The sequence below is a fragment of the Marmota flaviventris genome, chromosome X (genome assembly GCF_047511675.1).
Source record: "Marmota flaviventris isolate mMarFla1 chromosome X, mMarFla1.hap1, whole genome shotgun sequence".
In the NCBI taxonomy this organism is placed as follows: domain Eukaryota; kingdom Metazoa; phylum Chordata; class Mammalia; order Rodentia; family Sciuridae; genus Marmota; species Marmota flaviventris.
The window spans coordinates 129,146,910-129,170,001 of NC_092518.1; the positions used below are offsets into that span (position 1 = coordinate 129,146,910).

Consider the following 23,092-nt stretch of genomic DNA (forward strand, 5'->3'; position numbering starts at 1 on the left):
TTTCAGAACAAGTCTCAGAATGAGCCTACAGGGGTAGGAGGCATTCAGGGGAAAGTTCAGAAATTTGAGGAGATTGGAGAAATCTTGAAAGCATTGTTGAAAAAGAGAGGGAGGGATATCCAAGGAAACATAGGAAGTTTTGCAGCAACATCAAGACTCCAGGTGATATTGAAGAGATTACATTTTCACAGGCTCTACTCTGTAGGTTGAGTAATTTTCTTCAGCAGTGCTTAGCTCATTACCCAGAGACCACTGACTAATGGGTCAGTGACATCCTAGAAATCTCTAAGAGGTTATATGAATTGCCCCAAATCACATAATCATACGGTTACTAGTGGTTGACACAGGATTGGAACTCAGATTGGCTGAAATCAAAAGTACACACTAACAATAATACTAAACACTAACTTAGCAGTTTTTTGTGCATGGCACTGTTCTAAGTATTTCACATACTCATGCAATCACCATACCAATGTCAGGAAGCAAGAACTATTTTCATCCCGCATTTCAGACAATGAAATTGAAGTACTTTGCACTCAAGTGAGTTTGCAAATTCAATAGCAAACCAGTGGCAGAACTGAGATCTCAATCAAGGCTGTCTGGCTCCAATGTCCACGCTATTACCATTGTGCGTTCTGCCCTTCACTATGAGGATGTGAGAAGGAAGGAGTAGGTTTTAAGTGAATACCATAAGGTTCAGTCTCTGATCCAGTTATAACAATGAAACTGGGAAAGATTGTTAATAATTCCATGTGTCGGAAAACAGCTCCACCAGATGGACCAAATCTCATAAAACAAGTTTAATAGGATTGTTAATTATACGATAAAGCACTGGAGTCCACTGATGTTTAACATAGATAAGAAAAAAGTTAAGCAGTATCATATACACTGCCCCCAAAGTATGCTAATAGAACACAAATATCTAAAGCAGGGGGTAGCAAACTTTTTCCTATAAAGCTCCTAGGAGTAAATGTGTTTGGCTTTTTAGGACATGTAGCTCTGTCTCAACTATTCATCTTTATTGCTGTATCATGAAAACATCCACAGACAATGTATGGGGGGAAAAAAGTAATTGTGACTGTGTCCTTTAGAACAGGCAGTGGGCTGTATTTGTCCTGTGGGAGATAGTTTGGTGACCATTAACCTAGAACATCTAAAAAAAAAGTGGATAGATCTCCTCTGATATGTTCTGTTCAGACCACACTTGACATGCAATATTGATTACCAGCCTGTTAATTTTAAAAAATACATTCAGTAATTCAGGACCAGAGACTGAGCCTTATGGTATTCACATTCAGTAAGTTTTTTTTCCCTTTTTTAAACTTATAGCCCTGTGAGTTTTAATATATGTACTGATTCATATAATCATCACCCATGATAAAATACAAAACAATTCCAACACCCCAAAGAATTCTGTCATATTATCCCTTAGTAGTCAGACCCTCCTCCCTACCCCTAATCCCTAGAAAATTACTGGCCTATTCTGTGCCACTATAGTTCTGCCTTTTCTAGAATGTAAATATAAATGAGATCACATAGTATAGAACTTTTCCAAAATGGTTTATTTTACTCAGCATAATGAATTTGAAATTAACTTAAAGTTATTGTATACAACAATAATTTGTTCTGTTCTATTCCCGAGCAATAGTCCCTTGCATGGATTACCACATCTGAAGGCCTTTCCTATTTTTCCTGGATTTTGTTGATTATTAACAATGTTTGTATTAACAATCCTGCATAGATTTTTGTGGTAACATATGTTCTTATTTTTTATATGTACGTAGGAAAGGGATTGATAGGTCATATGGTAAGTATATGCTTAACTTTCTTTTAAAAAGTACTGAATTGTTTCCCAGAGTGGCAATACAATTTTGCATTCACACCAGCAATATATGCAAGACCCAATCGCTCAGTATCCTTGCAAACACTTGGTCTTATTTTTTTTTTTAATTTAAGCTTTTCTAGTAGGTGCATAGTGGGTTTATGATTTTGATTTTTAAAACATTTCTTAAATGACTAATGGATTTGAGAATTTTTCATGATCTTATTTTCCATTTGTTTCTTTATTGATGAAATATGTGTTCAAATCATTTCCTCCTCTTTGAAATCAGAATGTCATTTTTTTTATTGAATCTTGAATTTTTCTTATATTATGGATATATGTCTTTTTTCAGATATGTTATTTGCAGATATTTTCTTCTAGGATATTTGCTTCTCTTTTCAATCTCTTTATGATATCCTTGAACAACATAATTTCTTAAATTTGATTAAGTCCTATGTACATTTTGCTTTCCTTTTATTGATTATGGTTTTGGTATAAAGCCTAAGAACTTGATTTATAATTCAAGATCATAAAATTTCTCTCTCATGTTTTTTGTAAGAATTTTATTTAGGTCCTTGAACCATTTTGGATTGATTTTAGTATGTGGTGTAAGGTGTAAGTTGAGACTTAGTTTATTCATTCTTTTTCAACTTCATTTTTTGGAAAAAACTGATCTTTTATCTTTCCTCATTGAATTGCTTTAGCAGTTTTGTAAAAATTTGATTGACTGTATTTATGTAGGTATATTTCTGTACTTTCTACTATTTTCCATTGGTCTATGTTTCTGAACTTTCACCACTACTATAAACTCTCAACCTTTATAGCTTTATAGCAGGTTTTAAAATAGACTATTGTGAATGCACCAACTTTGTTTTTATAAGTGGTTTGGCTATTATAGTTCATTTTCCCTTCAATCTGACTTTTAGAATCATGCTGTTTATATTTACAACAAATCCTGCTTGAATGTTGGTCGCTATTGCATTACATCTACACATCAATTTGGGCAGAATTATCACCTTTAACTTATTGAATCTTTCAATTCATAGATGCAGTCACTTCAACATTTATTTAGTATGGTCACTCTACTTTTAGAGAGGCCAGGATAATCTATAATTCCCCTTTGAGTAATCCATGCTATGAGGAAAATCCAAAGTCCTAGAAAAAACTATGTGAACAAAATTATCTGTTACAGCATTATTTCTAATAGCAATAAATGCTACTATGTATACAAAATAGGAGAATAGTTAACCAAACTTAGATATATACACTCAAAATAGCAATTAGCCATTGAAGGGATGGCTTTGAGATTTGATATACCTACATGGGTAAAAAAAAAAAAAAAACTTTTGATAGAATGTTAAGTGAAATAACCCAGGGCCTTGCACATGCTAGGCAAGTGTTCTACCACTGAGCTCCATCCTCATCCCAGAATATAACATTTTATGTACTTTTTATAGTTATGTAAAAATATGAAAAAGAAACTAAAGAAAATGCTCTGAAATGATAGTTCTGTTGTGTTAGAGAGACAGGATTATGGGTGAGTTGATTTTTCTCTTTTATATTTTCTCAAGTTCTACAATTTACATTACCAGAGGCTGGAATTGGGGTTGGAGACCTGAAATAGTGGAATCAAACCTCTGAGGAGAAGTTACTGAGGGATAGTATTAGAACAATAAAAGGAAAAATGTTCTAGGGAGACATCATGGTTCTTGAAGTAAAGCTTTGTTCTTCTCACTTGCAGACCTCTTTTGGGTAGACTCTTTTCTGTTTTGTCTACAAAATCATAATAGCAATGCCTATTTTTCAGGATTATTGGAAGGATAAAGGAGATGATGCATGTGAAGCCCCTAGAATAGTACTTAAAACACCCAATATGAGATCCTTCTTTCCTTCCCAGTACCTAGAGGAGAAATTCCCTAATCTCCATCTTGGCAGTCAAGGTCCTTCCTTTATGTCATCACTCATGCCTACTTCAGGTCTTGCCATTGCTCCCAACTGTGTGTCCTTTTCTCCATCCTCCATTCATGGCTTTTCTCCCTTTCTCAGAAGTGCCATCTCCCCTTCTTTCTATATGTGTTGCCCCCCCCCAACCACTCCTGGTCATTTTTTTTGTGTGTGTGGGGACTGCCTATTCATACCATGTGAGAGGCAGAACAGAGATCACTCATACTAATGAATTAATGTTTCTATCTTTTTTCTCTCAGTTCCCCCAGCTATTTTCATGCCCTTACACTTGCTATCCTTTTGTGTAGAGGGATGCTGTCTCTCATGGTCAAATGTGATGTCCATCAGACATTTGTCTGTGTTGAACTTATTACTGTACCTCGCCACACATTCATGAACAAAAAGGTGACAGGTATAGGTATAGAAAAAGTGCATGGGGTAGATGTCACATGTTTCTTGGATGACTTATATTTTTCGAAGAATGGATAGAGAAAATGAACTCAGTGTTATTTTACTAAAGTTACAATTTGATTTGCCATAAAAATAGTTTAATTTAATAAGTAGATAATAGTGTTAAGTGAGTAGAATAGTTATGCAAATATTAGGCATTACAATGATTCCATTTCTTATTTCTCCAAATGATCTAGTTTTGTCATAAGTTTTTTAATTTCCATTTTTCTTTTTTTGTTTTAAGAAAGGCAGACTTCCACAAGCAAATACTCTTTGAATATGTCTAGAGTCTTGGAATCTTAACTACTCCAAATTCTCCTACCAGTAGGCTTTGAGAGTTTGTTTAGAGACTCTTGCAGGAACATGCATCTATTTATATATCCTTCCTGTAAGAATGGTCCTTCTCTTTGGGGGAAGGTTGTTCTCTGACCAAATGCCTGTGTGCACCTTTAGGAGGGACACACATTCAGCAATGATAGAGGAAGTGGGCACTCACTTATCTAAGAGCCGTATCACCTGAATCAACTCTGGTCATCAATGAGGTAACAGATGTTGCAGCCAGATTGCCCTCATGTCCTCCATTGATAATTATTATTTAATGCCATTGCTGTAGTCTGATTTTAGTATTGCTCCTCAAAGCACAATAATGCCATAATTATCACTTTAAACAAGGCACTGAGTAAAGGCAGGTCCCTAAGAGCCACTACAATGGGAGAGACAATTTCTCAAATAATGTGTTGGTAGTATTCACTGTGCTTATTATCATTGTGATTGTAAGGAAGGAGCTTCCATGAGATTTATTTTTTCATCCAAAATCACATAGATTGTGTGATTGTGTCCATGGCAATAATTTGAGAAAATGGCAAGAGTAAGGGCAATCGTTTGAAACTTATTAAAAAGTAGCACTTAAAACCACTGAAATGTGATTGACAACCCAGAACCATGGGGAAACTTGGCCCTATTGCACATTCTGTAGCATTCCCTTTTAGAAGGTTGTTCCTTATGGAGCACAGAGGTTCAAGGCAGAGCTCAAAGTCAGACACCTGGGCAGAGGTTCTTGAGCTGCATGACTTTAACTCCAAAGCTTAGTTATCTGATCTGCGAAATTGAAAGAAGAATACTTCCCTGGATTCTTGAGTGGATTTAAAATTATAACAGGGGCTGGGGATGTGGCTCAAGCGGTATCGCGCTCGCCTGGCATGCGTGCGGCCCGGGTTCGATCCTCAGCACCACATACAAACAAAGATGTTGTGTCCGCCGATAACTAAAAAATAAATATTAAAATTCTCTCTCTCTCTCTCTCTTTAAAAAATAAATAAATAAAATTATAACACAAAAGACACATTCAATGAATTCTGGCCCCTAAATACATGAAGGTTCTTATTGATGACTTATTCTGATTTTCTTACATTGTTCAACAACTCCAAATATTTATAGTATGATTTTGAATTCAATATTTCAACTTTTCATGGACTTTCAATTTGGTTTACCTGAGGAGTTTAAATTGCCCCTGTGATTTTCTTAATTATTACACATGTAAGCCCCTTTTATGTATTTAATACAGCATGCCTTTTTTGCTTTTCATTTTTGACCACTCTATGGTTCATAAGGCATTTTGCAGCTTTTCAAGTTGTCACATTTGTTTAATTAGCTCAGAGACCCTACCATGTTGATTTTTGTCAGCTATATAACAGTCTCTGTGGGTAGCTTGCAAATTCCTGACAAGGACTTTTTTTGTAAATGATTTTGCAATTGCTTTGCTTCTTTAAAGTGAAGAACAGACTGGATGAGAAAGGGCTAGTTGTGGGAGCAGAGGGCAATGTGCTGTCCCACTGGGGAGAGAGATGGGGCTGCAACCCAGTATTAAACCACTGGTTGACAATTGATTTTTTGACAAGAGTTATCAGGTACTTACAAAGAGCAGTTTGAACCCCAGACCTGAGATAGCCAGGCTCATATATGGGGGAGAGGCCTCCATGCACTATTTATTTACCACAAGCCCAGTGTTACATTTGCCCACTAGAACTTTTCCAGCAAAGAGCTCCACATTGTTCCTTTTGAATCATCTATTTGCTGTTTTGTTAAATTTATAGCTGGGAGTAAAATATCGATCTGGTTACTCCAAGAGATAGTATAGGCTAGAAAGAGTGGTTTAAATAGGATTTAGAGACATCCGTAAACAATGGATTCTCACAGGATTATTAAGGAAGCTTCAGTGAGGGTGGGAGGATTCAGTTTGAATGTTCAGCTCTTCTTCATGGTGGGCAAATACTTTGCTCTACAGATGTGGGTGTCCTCAAAGATGTCAATGGGAAACTATTAATAAAAGGCACTTTGATAATAAGTTATGTGCACAATTGTTGCCTTTTTGTTTAAAGAAATGACTAAGTAATGAAATGCAATAATCAGATTGGATTTATGTTTGACAAATATCAGTATCTTCACAATTACAATTTCCAAAATCTACATATCTATAAATATTCCTATATTACACTGTTTGGCAAGTGACAGTTTTCACCAAGGCAAAACGATACCTGTGTTCTTAATCTTAATACAGGATTAGAATGTTACAGTGTGCCTACGTGGCCAAGTTTTCCATCCACATCTCTGGCCCCTAGAGTAATTAGAATGAATTTGGAACATTCTCTTTCTCCATTAGTCAAATATCCTTTTAGAAAAAAAGATGACTCTCATTCATGCTGCTTTTTTTGCCACTCTTAATATGAGATACAGGTGCTATATATTTCACGTTATTTGGAGTAATTGCAGAGTAAAACAAACCTGGGGAGAGGAATGACTGTCCAGGCATTCAGGAATACTCAGCCCATTAGGGACTTGGAAACCTTAGCGTGGGCTTTCTGAATCAATTTCACTGGGGTTTAAGGATGTTTTGGTGTTGTTAAATTCAGGTTACTTCAGAGTTTGATGCCTCTGTGGGTTTACTTTTATTTTTATTGGAGGATGTCAGTGGGTGGGGGGAAGACAGGGTTTTCGGTAGACTTCACATCTTGTGATAGATTTGTTGGTTAATTTTATGTGAAAGGGACAAACCAATTCTCTTTTATCCCCTTGGCACTGTGATTCTGTGATTTTAAGATTGAAATAGCTATTTTAGAGGCAAGACAATTCCATGCAAATCATATTGGATAGAGTTTTGGCTGTATTAGTGGCCTGGTGCTTTATTACTGAGCTCAGAAATATTGAGAGAGCAAAGATATAGCCAAGTTGTTCACTGGAGGCCTTTTTTCATGAAAATAGATATTACTTCTTTTTTTTCCCCAGCAATTGAGCCTTTGTTCCTTCTAAAAGCAGTTGTCATGAACTCCTCATTACCATTTTTCTTAATGTGATAAGTGTAAACTACAAGAAAGCTAGCATGTTTGAAAAGCTACAGCAGCCCTTAGAAATGGAAAACTAATGCTTTGTGTGATTCTTTGAAAAGGCTTATACTGGAGATTGCAGGAAATGTATCCTTGTGCTCCCCTTGGCATAGCATTGTCACTGCTAGTGCAAGCTGGCTTCCTAAAGGATGGCTCTGTAGCTGTTTCAACACTATGTATCTCTCTAGCAATGGGGGAGCAATAAACCCCCTTGGAAGTTCCTGGATGTGATCAATTCCATATTGCTCTCCTATCCTTCTATATTGAATGATAACTAACAATTTTCATTATCTTACACTGAGTCCAATGATGGACACTCTAGCTATCCCTAGCACTATAGGACCCTGTGCCTAGACCTGGTCCAGACTCCAGACTCTTAGATGCCTTGTAGAGATTAGACACTCAAAAATGATTTTTGAATGAATGAAATTAAATGTATATCTTTAAATATGATGCTGGGAGAGAAGCCAATGAAGGTGTGTGTGTTTTCTCAATTTGGTTTGCATGAGCTGGAGCTGAACAAGCCAGTTGGATGGTAATCATAAAAAAGTATCTCATGCTATGAGGATATGGCATGCCATTTCACTTGGGAAAATGGTTGTAATATTATGAAATCCTAGGGAAGTGTCTCAAGCCAGTACATTTTAAGTGATGGCCATTGGGTATAATTGATAGCATGGTAATTTGAAACAGGAAACCTGGCAACTCAACAATGAAGTTAAAAACTTCTTTGGGTGGGGGGCGCTAAAGTACATGGGGATATGTATGGCCAGGTGTAGAACCTATCCACACACAACATATATATATGTTGTAGATGGAGACTATTTATTTATTTATTTATCTTTATGCGGTGCTGAGGATTGAACTCAGTGCCTCACACATGCTAGACGATCACTCTACAACTAAGCCACAACCCCAGCCCCTCCATGCAACTTCTTTTGAATTTGTTTCTCCTCAGGCATTCAACCCTTAGATGCTCACCTCAAAGAAATACCTCAAAGACAATGAAGAGGTAACAACACCCATATCAATTTAAAGTACACATTTTTATTTTAGATTTTAAAAATTTGTTCTAATTAGTTATACATGACAGTACAATACACTTTGACAGGTCATGATGTCTGATTCATTCTATTAGTCCCCTCTACCTAATCTAAAGCAACTCTATTGTTCCCTAGCCCACTCCCCTTCATTGAGAATTAGCATCTGCGTATCAGAGAAAACATTTTAGGCATTATTACCCTATGTACATATATAAGTACATGACAATTGTGATTCTACATTGTGTACAATCAGAAGAATGAGAAGTTATACTCCATATATGTATGATGTGTCAAAGTGCATTGTAATGTCATGTATTAAAACAAATTTAAAAATTGAAGTAAATAAATATGTACTTTGCCCCCCATCCCGAAAACTTTGGAAAAGAGAATCAGTGTTCTGATATCAAAATTAGCCTAAGAACGAAGGAGTAAGTTTTAAAATGAAGGATTAAAAATAGAAGAAATGACCACGAAGAAACCTCAGATTCCTCAGATGCCTGACCTGAACCACTGAGCAAAAACTCTCTAACTAGATTTTCTTACTGCTCCTATCTTTGAAATGTAGTTCAATTCAGTGAGTAGTTTGTAGATTTCTAACCCCTGGACTTGTGCTAATTTTGCCTTTACCACAAAAGCCAAAGAATTCCATGCTGTTCAACCTAACAGCATTTCCTAGTAGCGTGGCCAGTCTTCTGTTCTGTCTGGTTCAACCTAATTTAGACAGATTTCCTGATGAGGACTGAAATTTACAAGACAATCATCTGTTGGAAGAGTCAAACCCTTTGGTGACCTGTGCTGTGGCCTCAGGTTGTTGCTGCTGAAACCTTGTACAGAACCCTATGGAAATGGTTGAATTCTGACCAGTAAATTGGGGGGTCTTCACCCCTTTATTGCCTTTGGAGGTGTTTCTTTCGTTTGAGCATCTGAGGGAAAAATGCCTGAGGGGAAACAAGTTCAAAAGAAGTCTCATGGATAGATTCTATACCTGGCCATATATCCCCATTGCATTTAGTGGGTGAAAGGTAATTGGTTGTATCTGATAATAGCAAATTGGCTAGATTGATTGTCTGAAAAAGCATGAAATACAGCTTCAGAGTACTGATCACCATGCTTCTTAATTGTAAATCAGAATTAGGCTCTTTTTTCAGTGGAGCTTAGTTTGGGGGTTTTCAGGATAAAGGCAGACAGTATGAGCTTTTTACATGTATAGTCCTGGGGCTTAAACAATCAACTAGTTATTTGAAGAAACATTGCCAGGATTTTTATACTGTGTCAATGAAATCACAAGTTAGTGTTAACTTTGAAAAGAATCACTCTTTTGTTGTTGTTGTTGTTTTGGTCTAGTATACTGCATTTTGGGTTGGCCCACTTTTACACCATGGTTGGGAAGTTATACTTCATGTAACAACTAAAGCAATGGATCATATACTTTCTCCCTACCAGCACTTGTACAGAAATCAGAGATACATTCTCAGGAGACTGTATTCAGATGAGGCCAAACAGAAGAATATTCATTCATCTAGACTGATCAAGGTTTTGACCACTAGAATGGCTTGGCAGGAATATTTATTGATCAAGCCCAGTAAAGTCTATGGCTACAGTGTTGTTGCAATTTGCAAGGGCTGAGCAAACAGTCAGACATTGGGATGGTAGCTGTCTCACTGTGAAACAGTATCCTTCCAATGCCCTCTCACACCCCAATCATAGAAGAACAATGAATTTCCTTGGCTAAATTGGTCAGCCATGTCTATATGTCATGCAATCTTGATCAATATTCAGCTTTCCATCTTCTTATATATATTGCTATCTATATAGAAATAAAAAGTATGATTACTGATTAGGAAGGCAAATTAGTTGGTTCATACCTTTCCACCCCCTGCCTTTCTAGGAATCCCTTCTCCATTATCCTACGTTGGGATCATCTCACCTTTAGACATGTGTTTCTCACTTACTGCCTTCTAAGAAAGTAGGCTCTGTGATTGGAAACCTCACATCATTGGAATTTATTCCTTAGGTTGAGTTAAAATTTGTCCCCTAATAGCTTTTACCCATAGGCCAAACCTTTAATTGCAAAAGCACATCACAAATCTTTTGCTTATTTGAAGACATACATTATTCTTCCCATTGGACTAATTTTTTTGTAGATTTCTCTCTTCTTCCTCTCAGCATCTAGTAGAGATCACAGTATCCACACTCCCGTGCCAAGATGGGGCTTCCAGGATAGAGTTCTCTGACTGTGTCCAGGTCTTTTCCATGCAGTTTCTAGCAGAACTATTGCCTTCCACACTTACCTTAATGTCACATGATTTGGCAAAAATTCTTTTGGCTGCCAAAAGCCCTCACAGTAATTTGGGGTTGTCAACTAAAATAATTGGTTTTTGACCCCATGAATTATAGTTAAGCTAGGTGGTCTTTCTCATTGTGCAGTTTTATACTTGGTTTGTAGATTATAATTGCTTTAGGTCAGTGTTGCAAGATGTTTCTGAATTTTGATAACTCATAGCGTATTGTCACCTGTAATTCTGATTAGCAGATATTCTATATGTTCTTTCAAATTACTGATTGAACAAGATAATATTTTGAGTGATTTTTGCTACCCGAGTCTGATTAAAAGTGAGGCCTTAAAAAGTAAGGCTTAATAATAATATTATTATTCAAGTATAATATAATAATAATATTATATTTACATGTGTTAACAGGGGAGGACTACTAATGACAGAGCCCAATGGCATGTCTGTAGGGACATGTCTGCTTGGTTGACTGTACTTACTCTGATATTTGTATAAGCTTATTCCACCATAGTACATAATAATGCACCTTTCTTCATCCTGACCTGCAAGATTTCTAGGTGAGGTTTGGTAAATGCTTCACTGAAGCCAAGTTATACCATGTGCCCAGCACTTTCCCAGCCTAACAAGTAAGATCCCATTTTCTGAGTAGGATCAGTGTTCTAGACTGTGGTCTAGACAGGGTTAAAAAGCACTTGAGCCCTACATAGAAAGCACATATCTCTTGAGCATCATTAGGGTAAAACTAGCTTGTTCTAGGAAATGCATGATCTACCCTGAGAGGGACCAGAGAAGAAAGATACCAGTATCCCCGCCCACATGCCTTGATGCCCTCCAAAAGAAATTTTATATGGAACAGCCAATTTCCCTTCCCTGGCCAAAGGGCTCCATCTTAGGTCCACTATCCTCCCTAGGCCTTCCTGAGGGAAAAGCAGCAGATTGACCTAAGTGTTTCTGCAGTGGCTACAGAGCAGTGTAGCTGTATTTTGGGATACCACACTGGGAGTAGTTGCCTAGACAGATCACAGACAGCACAGGGTTCTTCTCCAAAATGACAACGTGGTTCCCTCCAGCTTCCTTTTATCCATTTCCTAGGAACAGCCCCACTGTGGCTACAGATAATATGCTAACCCTCCTGCTTTGCTTCTGTCTCCTATCAGGGAGGAGCCAAGATTCCCACAGGCCAGTTAGCAACTGATAGTGGAGTGAGGGCTAATCAATGATTTGGCTGCTGCCCTTCTGAGGCTGAGTCCCTGAACAGTCCTTCCTGGACACTGCAAGGGCCCTTGTCCCATATTCCCTAGTAATCCTAATGCCTAACTGCCTCCTCTCCCATTTCTGCCTCCCCAGAGAACTATCAAGGCCCATCAATACAAAGGTTCTAAGTCATTTATTCAAACAAATTAGGTTTTCTAGTAAGCTAACACCCTTTCCTGCCACACACATGCTTTTCTCTGGAGGAGGCCTCCTTTAGTTAAAAGAATCAGATTTGACTATCTAATGCTGATTCCTCACTCACATAAATGGGACATGTGGATTCAATGTTTTTAGGCTTAATTAGTTTTGGAGAAGAGGATGCTGATGTTCCTACATCCTGAGGCTGTGGTGTGGTGGCTTTTAAGATTGTCCAGTGTATATTTTTGCATTGCTGTCAGTACATTTTGAGGAGTATGCTCCCTCAAAAGAAACAAGGAAAATATCCCCAAAGGAAATCAGACACCAAGGTCAGTTATCCTGATTGAAGGGTAAATTTAATTCCAAGTCCCCATGAAAATAAGCTCCAACCTGATTTTGTGGACTTATTTTCCTTCTGCCTGAAAACCCTTAACTATCCACACTTACTATTCATAATCACAGAAATTTGGAAAGACTTCTAAAACTGCAGTGACTACTTTCTTGGCATGTCAGTAGAAGGAAAGGGGGAAGGTGTGTGCCACCACTATCTTCTCAAGTCTGAACAGAACCTCAGTTGCCTGATTGCTAAACAGATGCTTGCCAGCTCATACTGGCAATGCTACAGTTGTGGTTGTGGGGCTAGTAACAATGAGGCTTAAATGTGTACAGCTCTATTCCAAACCCTTACACACTCATTAGCTTTCTTTCCCTTATGGCAGGCTTCTGACATACACAGAGCAGGTAGACTCACAGATTAACCACATTGATAGCTAGAGAAACCCTAGAAAACATTCAAGCCAAAGCCAGCAGCTTACAGGTGGAAAACTGATCTCAGAGTGGGCAAGCAACTTGATCAGGATCATTCAGGTAGCTCCATACAGAGCTCAAACTTGAGTCAAGCTTGCCCTATGTTATTCTTAGTTTTCTGACCACACAACAATAGTGAATAGAGTAATTACCCCCATCATTGCCATTCATGAGATAGACATTTGAAAAATTGCTGTAATTCCATCCTAAGTTTGAAGTCTTTGAAGGTAAGAACATTAATATTTATGCTTATCCTAAACACATATTGTTTGATGAGCTACTGTGTGCCAGGTATAATGTGAGCCTCTGAAAGGACCTCCCCCACCCTCTCTGTCACCTCTGCTCTGAATCCTTTCCCAGTTGCTTCATACTACAATTTCTTCTTGCAACTGTGCTCCTAGTGTGTCAGGAAGAGTGTGCTCATCCAGGGAAAGAGTTTGATTATTTCTGTATCCCAGTTGCTGGCACATAATAGCCACTTAGTAAAAAATTAGTAGAACAAAGAGACCCTGACATTTGTTATGCAGCCTTGGACAAGTCACTTTGCTTCTTCATGTCTCTGATTCTTCCTTTGACATACAGGTGTGATGTTAAATCTTGCCTCTTTAGTTTGTGGTACAAAAAGGCCATCCAATTACTACGTAACAGGCATTGGAGATTCAAAGTTGAGTAAAACAAGGCTTGTGACAATATACTAGTTATTTGATACAGGAGTCATTTAGACAGCACTGTATGATGAGTATAGTGTATATTTGAGATTAGCAAAGTTTACAACACCACATTGTCTTCTTCCCCAAAGCCTTTGAGGTACACAGCTTCTATGTCTCAAATGGGCAAAGCAGGGCTTCTTACAAGTTGTTTGATTTGTCAGAGTTCTAGCCATGAGCCATGGTATGTATAGTGCAATGGAAAATTGGGCCTTTTGTGTTTTTTTTTCTGGGTTTCCACTTTGGAGACTTGATATCAGATTAAGATAAGTGTCTGGTCATTGTTGAAATGTATATAGAGTGCTCTATCACACGTGGAATCCATTCTTTGTCAAATACTAAAAAATAAAATGTTACTACCTAATCCTTTCTCCATTAACCATGTTAGCCAACCTTTCAAAGGGGAGCCTCATTTGCTCTACTGGAAAGTGTGTACTTTGGAACTAGCCACTATTCACTTACATCTAAATATGAGGCTGTTTGTTAGCAACCTCACCTCTCATGATCTTAATCATCGTATTTGTCCAGTAGGGATCTGATTCCCTGCTTTATCTCTCTCTCTTTCTCTGGGAGGAATCAGAGGAGACCAGACATAAGGAGACCTTCTTTGTGGATGTTTAGACCAATCTTAAATGTGTGTATACGTGTCTAATTTTTTTGTTAAAGGAGAAGGTGTAAAGTTCAGGTGCTTAGGATTGGGGTCACTCATAAAAGCCTTGGTAATACTTTTGGAGGAGGTGCTCATCCCTAGCTGATGATTGGGTGAAAGATTAGTACAGTTGTATAATGGTGTGTAGGTGTCCTTATCTTGGCAAAAGCAAGAACATAAAAATAGATTAATATCTTTCAAGTGTTAATGAAAAGAATAACAATGGAAGGTGCGCTGTGAGCTTGCCACACTTTATAGGTCTAACTAATTTTGAGATGTGAAAGAGCTTGCTCAAAAGTTTCTTGCTGAAGATATACTTTCAGGAAATTATAACCCTTTCAACTGCAAACTCCCTACCATAATCAAATGCATCAGTGGTAACATCAACTCAGTGAGATGTTTCATGAAATCTCACATTTTTAAATACACAGAATCAATTGTAATTGAAAATGCAAAAACTATGCAGTTCCATGTGGATCAGCCAGCAGGGTGGTACACTTTGCTGGCAATTCAAGATAAGCAGGTCTTGCCACAGAATCAGTAAAGAAGACCTGGGGGAAGAGGTTCACCTTTGAGAAGTGATTTTGTTTTCCCTGAAACACCTTTTAGTGACCCCAGAGATACACTCCTAAAACCAGTAGTGAAAGGGAATGTAACTAGGCATCTGATTGCTTGGGGCCTACCCCTGGTTACTAGAAAGACCTTAGAACTCCTTTCTAAGCTGTAGCTTACTATTCCTTGGTCAACATGAACTATTTATATTTATTCAAATTAATTGAGTTAATTTACTAAATTAAATTTAAATTAAGTTATTTTTAACTGACAAAGAAAACTGTGTGTGTTCTTTAAAAATATTTATTTTTTAGTTGTAGTTTTCAATAACTTTTTTTAAAATTTATTTTTATGTGGTGCTGAGGATCGAACCCAGGGCCTTGCACGTGCTAGGCAAGTGCTCTACTGCTGAGCCACAACCCCAGTCCCCAAACTGTATATGTTTATAGAGTAATGTGATATGTGATGTTTGCCTATGTGTTTTCATTGTAGAGTGATTAGATCAAGTTAATTAATATATCCATCATCTCATGTCCTTATCCTCTTCATGCTAACAACATTTAAAATCTATTGTCTTAGCAATATGCAAGTATACAGTATATTATCATTAACTATGGTCTCTATATGATATAGTAGATCTCCAGAATTTATTGTGACTAACTGTAACTTTTTGCCCTTTGAACAACATCTCACCATCCCCCTTTTCCTCCTGTTGCATATTTTAAATGATCTGACTAATGATGAGCCTTAATTAGGTAAAAACACCTATTTTTTAAAAAATAAAATATCAGTATATAACAATTACACCTCATAACAGGATTCATTGTGATATATTCATACATGCACAAAATATAATTTGGTCAATTTCATTCTCCAATATTTCCCTATTCCCTTCACTCTTTCATCCCCCTTCATCTACTCTACTTATTACCCTCCTATTTTCATGAGATACCCCCTTTTATTGACCTTTTTTCTCTCCAGCTTCCACATATGAGAGAAAACAAATCTTTCTGAGTGTGACTTATTTTGCTTAACTGGTTTCCAGTTCTATCCATTTTTCCTGCAAAGGCCATAATTTTATTCTTGTATATGGCTGAGTAAAACTCCATTACATATACCACATTTTCTTTATCCATTCATCTATTGAAAAACACCTAGGCTGGTTCTGTAACTTAGCTGTTATGTTGTGCTTCTGTAAACATGAGTGTGTTTGTATGACTATAGCATGATGACTTTAATTCTTTTGGCTAAATACTGAGGAGTGATATAGCTGTGTCATATGGTGGTTCCATTCCTTGTCTTTTGAGGAACCTCCATACTGATTTCCATAATGATTGTACTAATTTACAATCCCACCACCAACAGTGTATAAGTGATCTGTTTTCCTACATCCTCATTAACATTTATTGTTATTTGTATTCTTGATGACTGACATTCTAACTGGAGCGAAATGAAGTCTCAGTGTGGTTTCAATTTGGATGTCCCTAATTGTTAAATATGTTGAACATTTTTTTCATATATTTGTTGGCCATTTGTAAGTCTTCCTTTGAGAAATATCTTTTTATATCACTTTACCATTTGTTGATTGGGTTATTTGATTTTTAATGTTGAGTATTTTGAGTTCTTTATATATTCTAGATATTAATCTTATGTGAGAAGCCTACTTGGCAAAGATTTTCTCCAATTTTGTAGGCTCTTTCTTCATGCTTTTAATTGCTTGTTGTGAAGAAGCTTATTAATTTGATGCCATATCATTTATTAACTCTTGGTATTATGCCTGGAGCTTTAGGAATCTTATTGAAGAAGTCAGTGCCCATACTAATATGTTGGAGTATTGAGGTTATGTTTTCTTCCAGCAGTTGCATAGTTTCTGGTCTAATTCCTAGGTATTTGATCCACTTTGAGTTGATGTTTGTGCAGAGGAGAGAGGGATCTAGTTTCATTCTCTACATATGGATGTCCAGTTTTCCAAATATCATTTGTTTAAAAAGGCTGTCATTTTTCCCAACATATGAAAAATCACCTAAATTTTAAAAGAACTCATTGAGTATTTTAAAGACAGAGTAATTAGAATTCTGCTTTAAACAGTTGTCACGTTGTTACTTTGGGGCAAGTTTTGATGAATACATAAGTAGTATTTGTCATGAATGTTATCAACTGGATACAAATGCACAACTCAAAAACACTTGGAAATAGTCTATCTCTTAAGTAGGTTAAGCATCCCCTCTAAATCTTGTGTGCATTTTTAATGTACTTACCTTCTCCTTTTAAAGTAGCACTGGGTAAAATTCAATCTGTGTCAGTGCTTGTCTGAATAATACTTACAAATTCTGCTTCAGTAGTGCCACTGTGAATGAAGCTGTGAAGTATCTCCTTGCATTACAGCTCTTCATACATCAAAGAATCTTTTTGAACTAGGTAATTATAGAAGGAAAAAAACATGTTTTAGTGCTACCTGAGTGTTCTTATTAATATTACCTTTGAAATGACTAATTATGTTACCCATAAGGATTGGGGGGGGAAAGTATTATGTAACTTACTCATTAAAAAAAGACTTTCACAAACTTTGATCCCCTCCACCCCTCTCCAAAGCTCTTCTTTATTTCCATCATTACATTGATTTTTATGTTTAATGTTTATATATGAAAATGTTTGATGAATCCAACACATGCTGACTCCCTCCTGCTTCACAAAATTTATCATCTCTGTTGCTGAGGTTTTGAGCATGTCATTTAATTATCCTTGCTCTTAGGGTAAAGTATTGTTGGCCATGTGCCCTAAGACTCAAGCAAGATTTGAACAGCACCTCTTTTAAAATGAGTGTTTGAAAGCACTGAGAAGGTTCCCCTGCTGATAACAGGATGGGAGCCTGAGGGGCTTTTCCTGTTTGGGGACTTCAACTCACAAATAGACTGTGTGTACTGCCTGGTGGAACTGAGCTACCAATCACATCATATCTTTCTCTGTGAATGGGAGAGAATTCTGCTTAGCCACCTCATCTTTGCATGGAAAAATCAACTGCTTGTGCATAATCTTGTCACTAACTATTAGGCTGCATCAAGAGAAGATGAGTATCAGAGTATCCAGATTGAAGGCAGTGATAGTGCCACCCTCCCTGGAGCTGGAGGATCACATCTAGAACAAAAGACTGAGTTAAAAGAGCCCCAGGCAATCAGGAGGGCCCTCTGGGAGCACCTAAAATAGTGACATATTGCATAAATGGAACATTGGAAGAAAAATTGAAGGTTCCCAATAAATGAAGGAGCAAGCTGAGGATATCTTGCCCTGGAGAAGAGATAATACCAGTGGATAGGACTGCTGCTTTCCAAAGCTGAAGGCCTGTCATACCAAAGAAGGAGGAAACATGTTCTGTATGGCTCCAAATTACAGTGTATAGGTAGAAGTTCCCAGAGAACAGGTTTTAGCTACAGCCAGGAAGAATAGTGTGATCTAACTGACTCAGCATGGAATAGGCTGCTTCAAGCAGCAATGAGTCTCCTGTCATTGGCAGTGTATAAGCAGATGCTGGATGGTCCTTTGCATTGCAGATAGGCATAGTGAACTGGAGTGGGGCAGTTAATTAAACAGGATAACTTTAAGTTCCCTTAAAAAACAGGCCAATTAAGTCCGTCCTCTTAGTAGTTGTAAGGGGCCTACTATATTTAGTGCCAAGAAGGGGTTTGATTATCTAAGTACTCAGAAATAAAGTTGCTCTATTTTTCCTTATCAGGAGATGACACATTCCTGGCCTACTCCTCTCACTGCCATGCATACTCCTGGAAACTCTGAGCAGAACACATTTTCCATCCCAGGACAGGTCAGTTCTCTTCCTCCATTCTCCTTATATTCATTTTGACAAAATCTTCTGATCAGATTCTTAAGGATAAAAGACCCTGGTCTTCTAGTGCCATAAAACCTAGATTCTGTCTTGCCTCTCCCCTCAAGATGGTAATATAAATATGATTTTTATTGAAAGAGCATCTTGAAGACAGGCTTCACTCAGATTCTGGCATGCATATCCTACTACCTGTGCGTTGCCACTGCCCACATGACTGTGCCCAGAACTGATGAATCAGAGGAGGATATGCTTATCCCTCAAGGAGGACCAAATGGATGATGAACCAACAAATTCAGAATTTTAGATTTTAGAAAACCTATTATTTTCACTCTGATGGATCAGTTTTCATTTTTGTATATCACCTTCAAGTCCTTGCTCAAAAGCAGACAGATCTTTATCAAGCAGCCTGTCACATAGACAGAACTTTGTCTTCTACAGTTCTGTTGTCAAATTTTGAATATATTTTCCTCCCCCTGCTTCCAATAACAATCTATCACCATCAGTTTTTTTAAGTGCCTAAATACATGTGGCTATCATACTTCAAAATACTTTGAAAGAATAATATACTTTAAAAGAAAAAAATGCCTTATTGCCTTTCTTCCTTTTGCCTATTTATTCAGAAATCATTGCTGAGGGCATATGATATTCTAAAAGTTAGGAATGAAGAAAAGCCATGCACATTTTTTTTAGATAAACAGCAAAGCAATGTACATAGTAGAGGTTTTCATAGAGAATATGAGGCTTAAAGAAGTATACAACCCTCCTGGGACTTAAAGGGAGTGCTCATATTGGAGGTGGCAGTACTTAGAGGACAAGGAATATTCTTGCAGGTACAAAAGGGCCCAGCAGCATTAGCAATGGTATAGAGAGATGAGGAATCATGGTGTGACACATGTGGGTATGAGTTTTTATGATTAGCTAGTGGAGAGAGATGAACCCTGGGCAAGTGAGTGCCTTGCTGTGAAAGACCTTGGAAGTCATGCTAGGAATTTGAGCTTTACTTGTAAAAGGAGCAATAAATAATCAGATCCTTTAGCTTTTTGGGCTATGATTTTGACAATAATTCTGATCGAAACTGTGTTTAATTTCCCCCTCTTTCCTTCAAAAAGAGTCAGGTCTAGGTGAGTGGCAATCCTACCATCCCAGTCTGAGTGTGTGTCATTCCTTCCCAAAGCTTTACTCTCCCTCCTTTGCTGCCCTGGACTTGATATCTTTCTCCTAAGCATCACAGAGAACATTCCATCCATTTCAGAATGGAATACACCACTTGGACAGCAATTGCATTGTTTTCATCTGGGTTTTCCAATTTTGGAGATAATTTGTGCAAGCTGCAATTTTGACATTTACAAGTATATACAAAAGAACTGGCTGTTTAAATGGGCTTTTTGTAGCCTGTGAATGATTTGGAATCAGGCACGACTTGCATTTTCTGCCAATTACTTTTGCTACCATCAACTTCACAATAAAGATAGAAGCAAGTTGGATAAAAGGGTAAAACCAGGATGGCCACATATCCACTTTTTTGTTTCATTTGATTCCTGTCACAGTGTTGATTTGAAGGAAAAGTACATCCTACATAATAACATCAGAAACATAATATTATATGCCTCACCTCATTCTAAGTATTTACTATATAGCAAATAATTAAATCCTCACAACAACTCACAGAAATTAAAACCTTGCTTATCCCTAGTTCATAGAGGAGGAAATTGAGGCATATAGTAGTTGAATTTTCTGCTTGAGGTCACTCAGTTAATAAATGAAGGCATCGGTATTTAGATCAAAGTGTTCTGACACCAAGGGTCATACTATTTCTCAGTGTGTTCTTTCTCACACAGATTTAAAGATGCCCCAGTTCAAATTACATCTTCCAAAACATGACAATCTCCAGAAAATGGGTGGAATAGGTGATTGCCCATTCTTCTATCCTTGGACCAGAACTGGGAGATACCACCCTCCTGGGTAGCATCATTTTTCTTATATCCATGACAGAGTTTGCCTAGCAAAATGCTGCCATTAGAATAGAAATCTTAGATATTTTTCATCCTGGTTCTGCCATTTGCTGGCCATGTGGTCCTGTTCAAATTCCTCTTAGCCTCAGCTTCCTCATCTGCACTTGAGGTGGTGAATGTGTTTAGCGACGATAAAATTCCAGTAGACTTTTAGGTCAAATAGTCTATGATTGTGTAAACTTATAAAAAAAAAATACAGCTGAAAATTTCTCAATTTAAGTTTTTTTCTTACCAATCACAAATTTTAAATGCCATGTTTTGGGCCAAACATGGTGGCACACACCTGTTATCCTAGTGATTTGGAAGGCTAGGATAGGATGATCACAAGTTTGAGGCCAGCCTCAGCAACTTAGTGAGGTGCACTAAGCAACTTATGCAAGACTGTTTTTATTTATTTAATTTTTAAATTTTTTTTTAGTTCTTGATGAACCTTTATTTTATTTATTTATTTATATGTGGTGCTGAGAATCTAACTCAGTGCATCACACATGCCAGGCAAGAGCTCTACCACTGAGCCACAACCCCAGCCCAAAGACTCTGCTTTTAAATTAAAAATAAAAAAGGGATGGGGATGTTGCTCAGTAGTTAAGCACTTCTGGGTTCAATCCACAGTGCCCCCTCCCCACAAAAAAAGCAGTCCATGTTTCCTCACAGAGAATGGAAACCCTCAGAAAGAAGGGAGTAAATATATGCTTATCAGAATTAAATGGAGCAATATGTTTTCAGGGAATGTTTAAGTAATATCCTCTAAAACAGAGGTAGACCAACTATATAATCTATACCTTTTTATAACATTTTTAAATGGTTAAATTTTTCAACATAAAAATTATATTATTGTTATTGTGAATAATATGAATATTAATGTGATATTCAAATTTCAGGGTCTATAAATCAAACTCTCTTGGAACCAGGCCACACCCATTCACACTATAATGCAGAGTTGAATAACTATGAAAGAGACCATATGTTTTCCAAACCCTAAATTATTTACTATCTGGCCCTTAGCAGGAAGTATTAGCTGACACCTGCTCTATAGTCTAGATCCTATAGGAGTCTCCAATTGTAGAACTATCATAAAGTCTATTATTTCAATGTGTCTCACTTAAGTTTGTGAAAGCAATTTGGCATCATTATATTCTAGCATCTATGACAAATGTATGAAAGAAATGCACAACTCGAAGTCAAGTGTCTGGTTATTTATTTATTTATACATACAAGGGATTGAACCCAGGAGAGCTTAACCACTGAGGCACATCTACAGATCCCTGCTGCCCTTTTTTGAGACAGGATACATTAAGTTGCTTAGGGCCTCACTAAGTTGCTGAGGCTGACTTAGAACTTTCAATCCTTCTGTCTCAGCCTCTCAAGCCACTGGGACTACAAACACCCAACTAGAGTCAAGTATTTGTTAAAAATTTGTACTTTATCAATTAATAATTACTATATGAATAATGAAGCATCTTTCACTGACCAGGCAGTCTACTTCCAGTTAAGGTTGGGTATGTACTTAGTGACTTTGGTGATATACAAATGTGCTTCATTTGTTCAGATTTCCAGTTTATAAAATGTCTTATTCAGCTTAACAGATAAAACTATATCATGAATATGTAATGTCAATTAGTTAAATTCAGTAAGTAACATAATCTTCCTGTTTGCTTCATGCATCACTCCCTTTATGCCCTGAAACAACTGATTGTTTGGGACTAAGATGTAAAATACTTGGGTGATTTTGAAAATCAGGTTTACAAGAGCACTGGCAAAGGCTGTGTTTTACTCACTGGTCAGATTGGTTTGATTGATTTGGAACTTATTCAATTTCCTAAAGTTTTACAAGTCCAAACATGCCCTGTACTTTTATAATGAAATCCCTCAGAAAAATAGCAGATAGAAATATTGCTTTATAGTAAAGTAGATACAAATGATCAAATCTAACTTATTTTTCACTATGAAAAAAACTAGAAAAAACTAGATGTTCTGAATAACTGAAAGTTATCATTCCGTAGTGACTAGGTAATAGAAATTGTTTTGAAGTGTAATGTTTTCCAGACTTCTTTTAAAGATTTTACTGAACATGCATTAGTCATTCTTGATAACTTAAATATTATCATGAGCATCAGTTAGTGTACTGTGCAGTAATATTATACTATGTTCTATTTGTGCTCTTGGAGCTGTTAATATAGGTAAGAAGGGCCAGAGTGTCTGCTT

The 23,092-nt window shown here is 37.1% G+C and overlaps 1 protein-coding gene across 1 annotated transcript in view; it reads left to right on the forward strand.

The window, feature by feature from the left end:
• Aff2 (ALF transcription elongation factor 2) overlaps positions 1 to 23,092 on the forward strand; it is a 317,944-nt gene that overhangs the window by 148,977 nt on the left and 145,875 nt on the right. Inside the window, exon 5 of the mRNA XM_071606100.1 lies at positions 18,768 to 18,854. Coding sequence (XP_071462201.1) covers positions 18,768 to 18,854 — 87 coding nt within the window. The remainder of the gene's footprint in view (positions 1 to 18,767; positions 18,855 to 23,092) is intronic.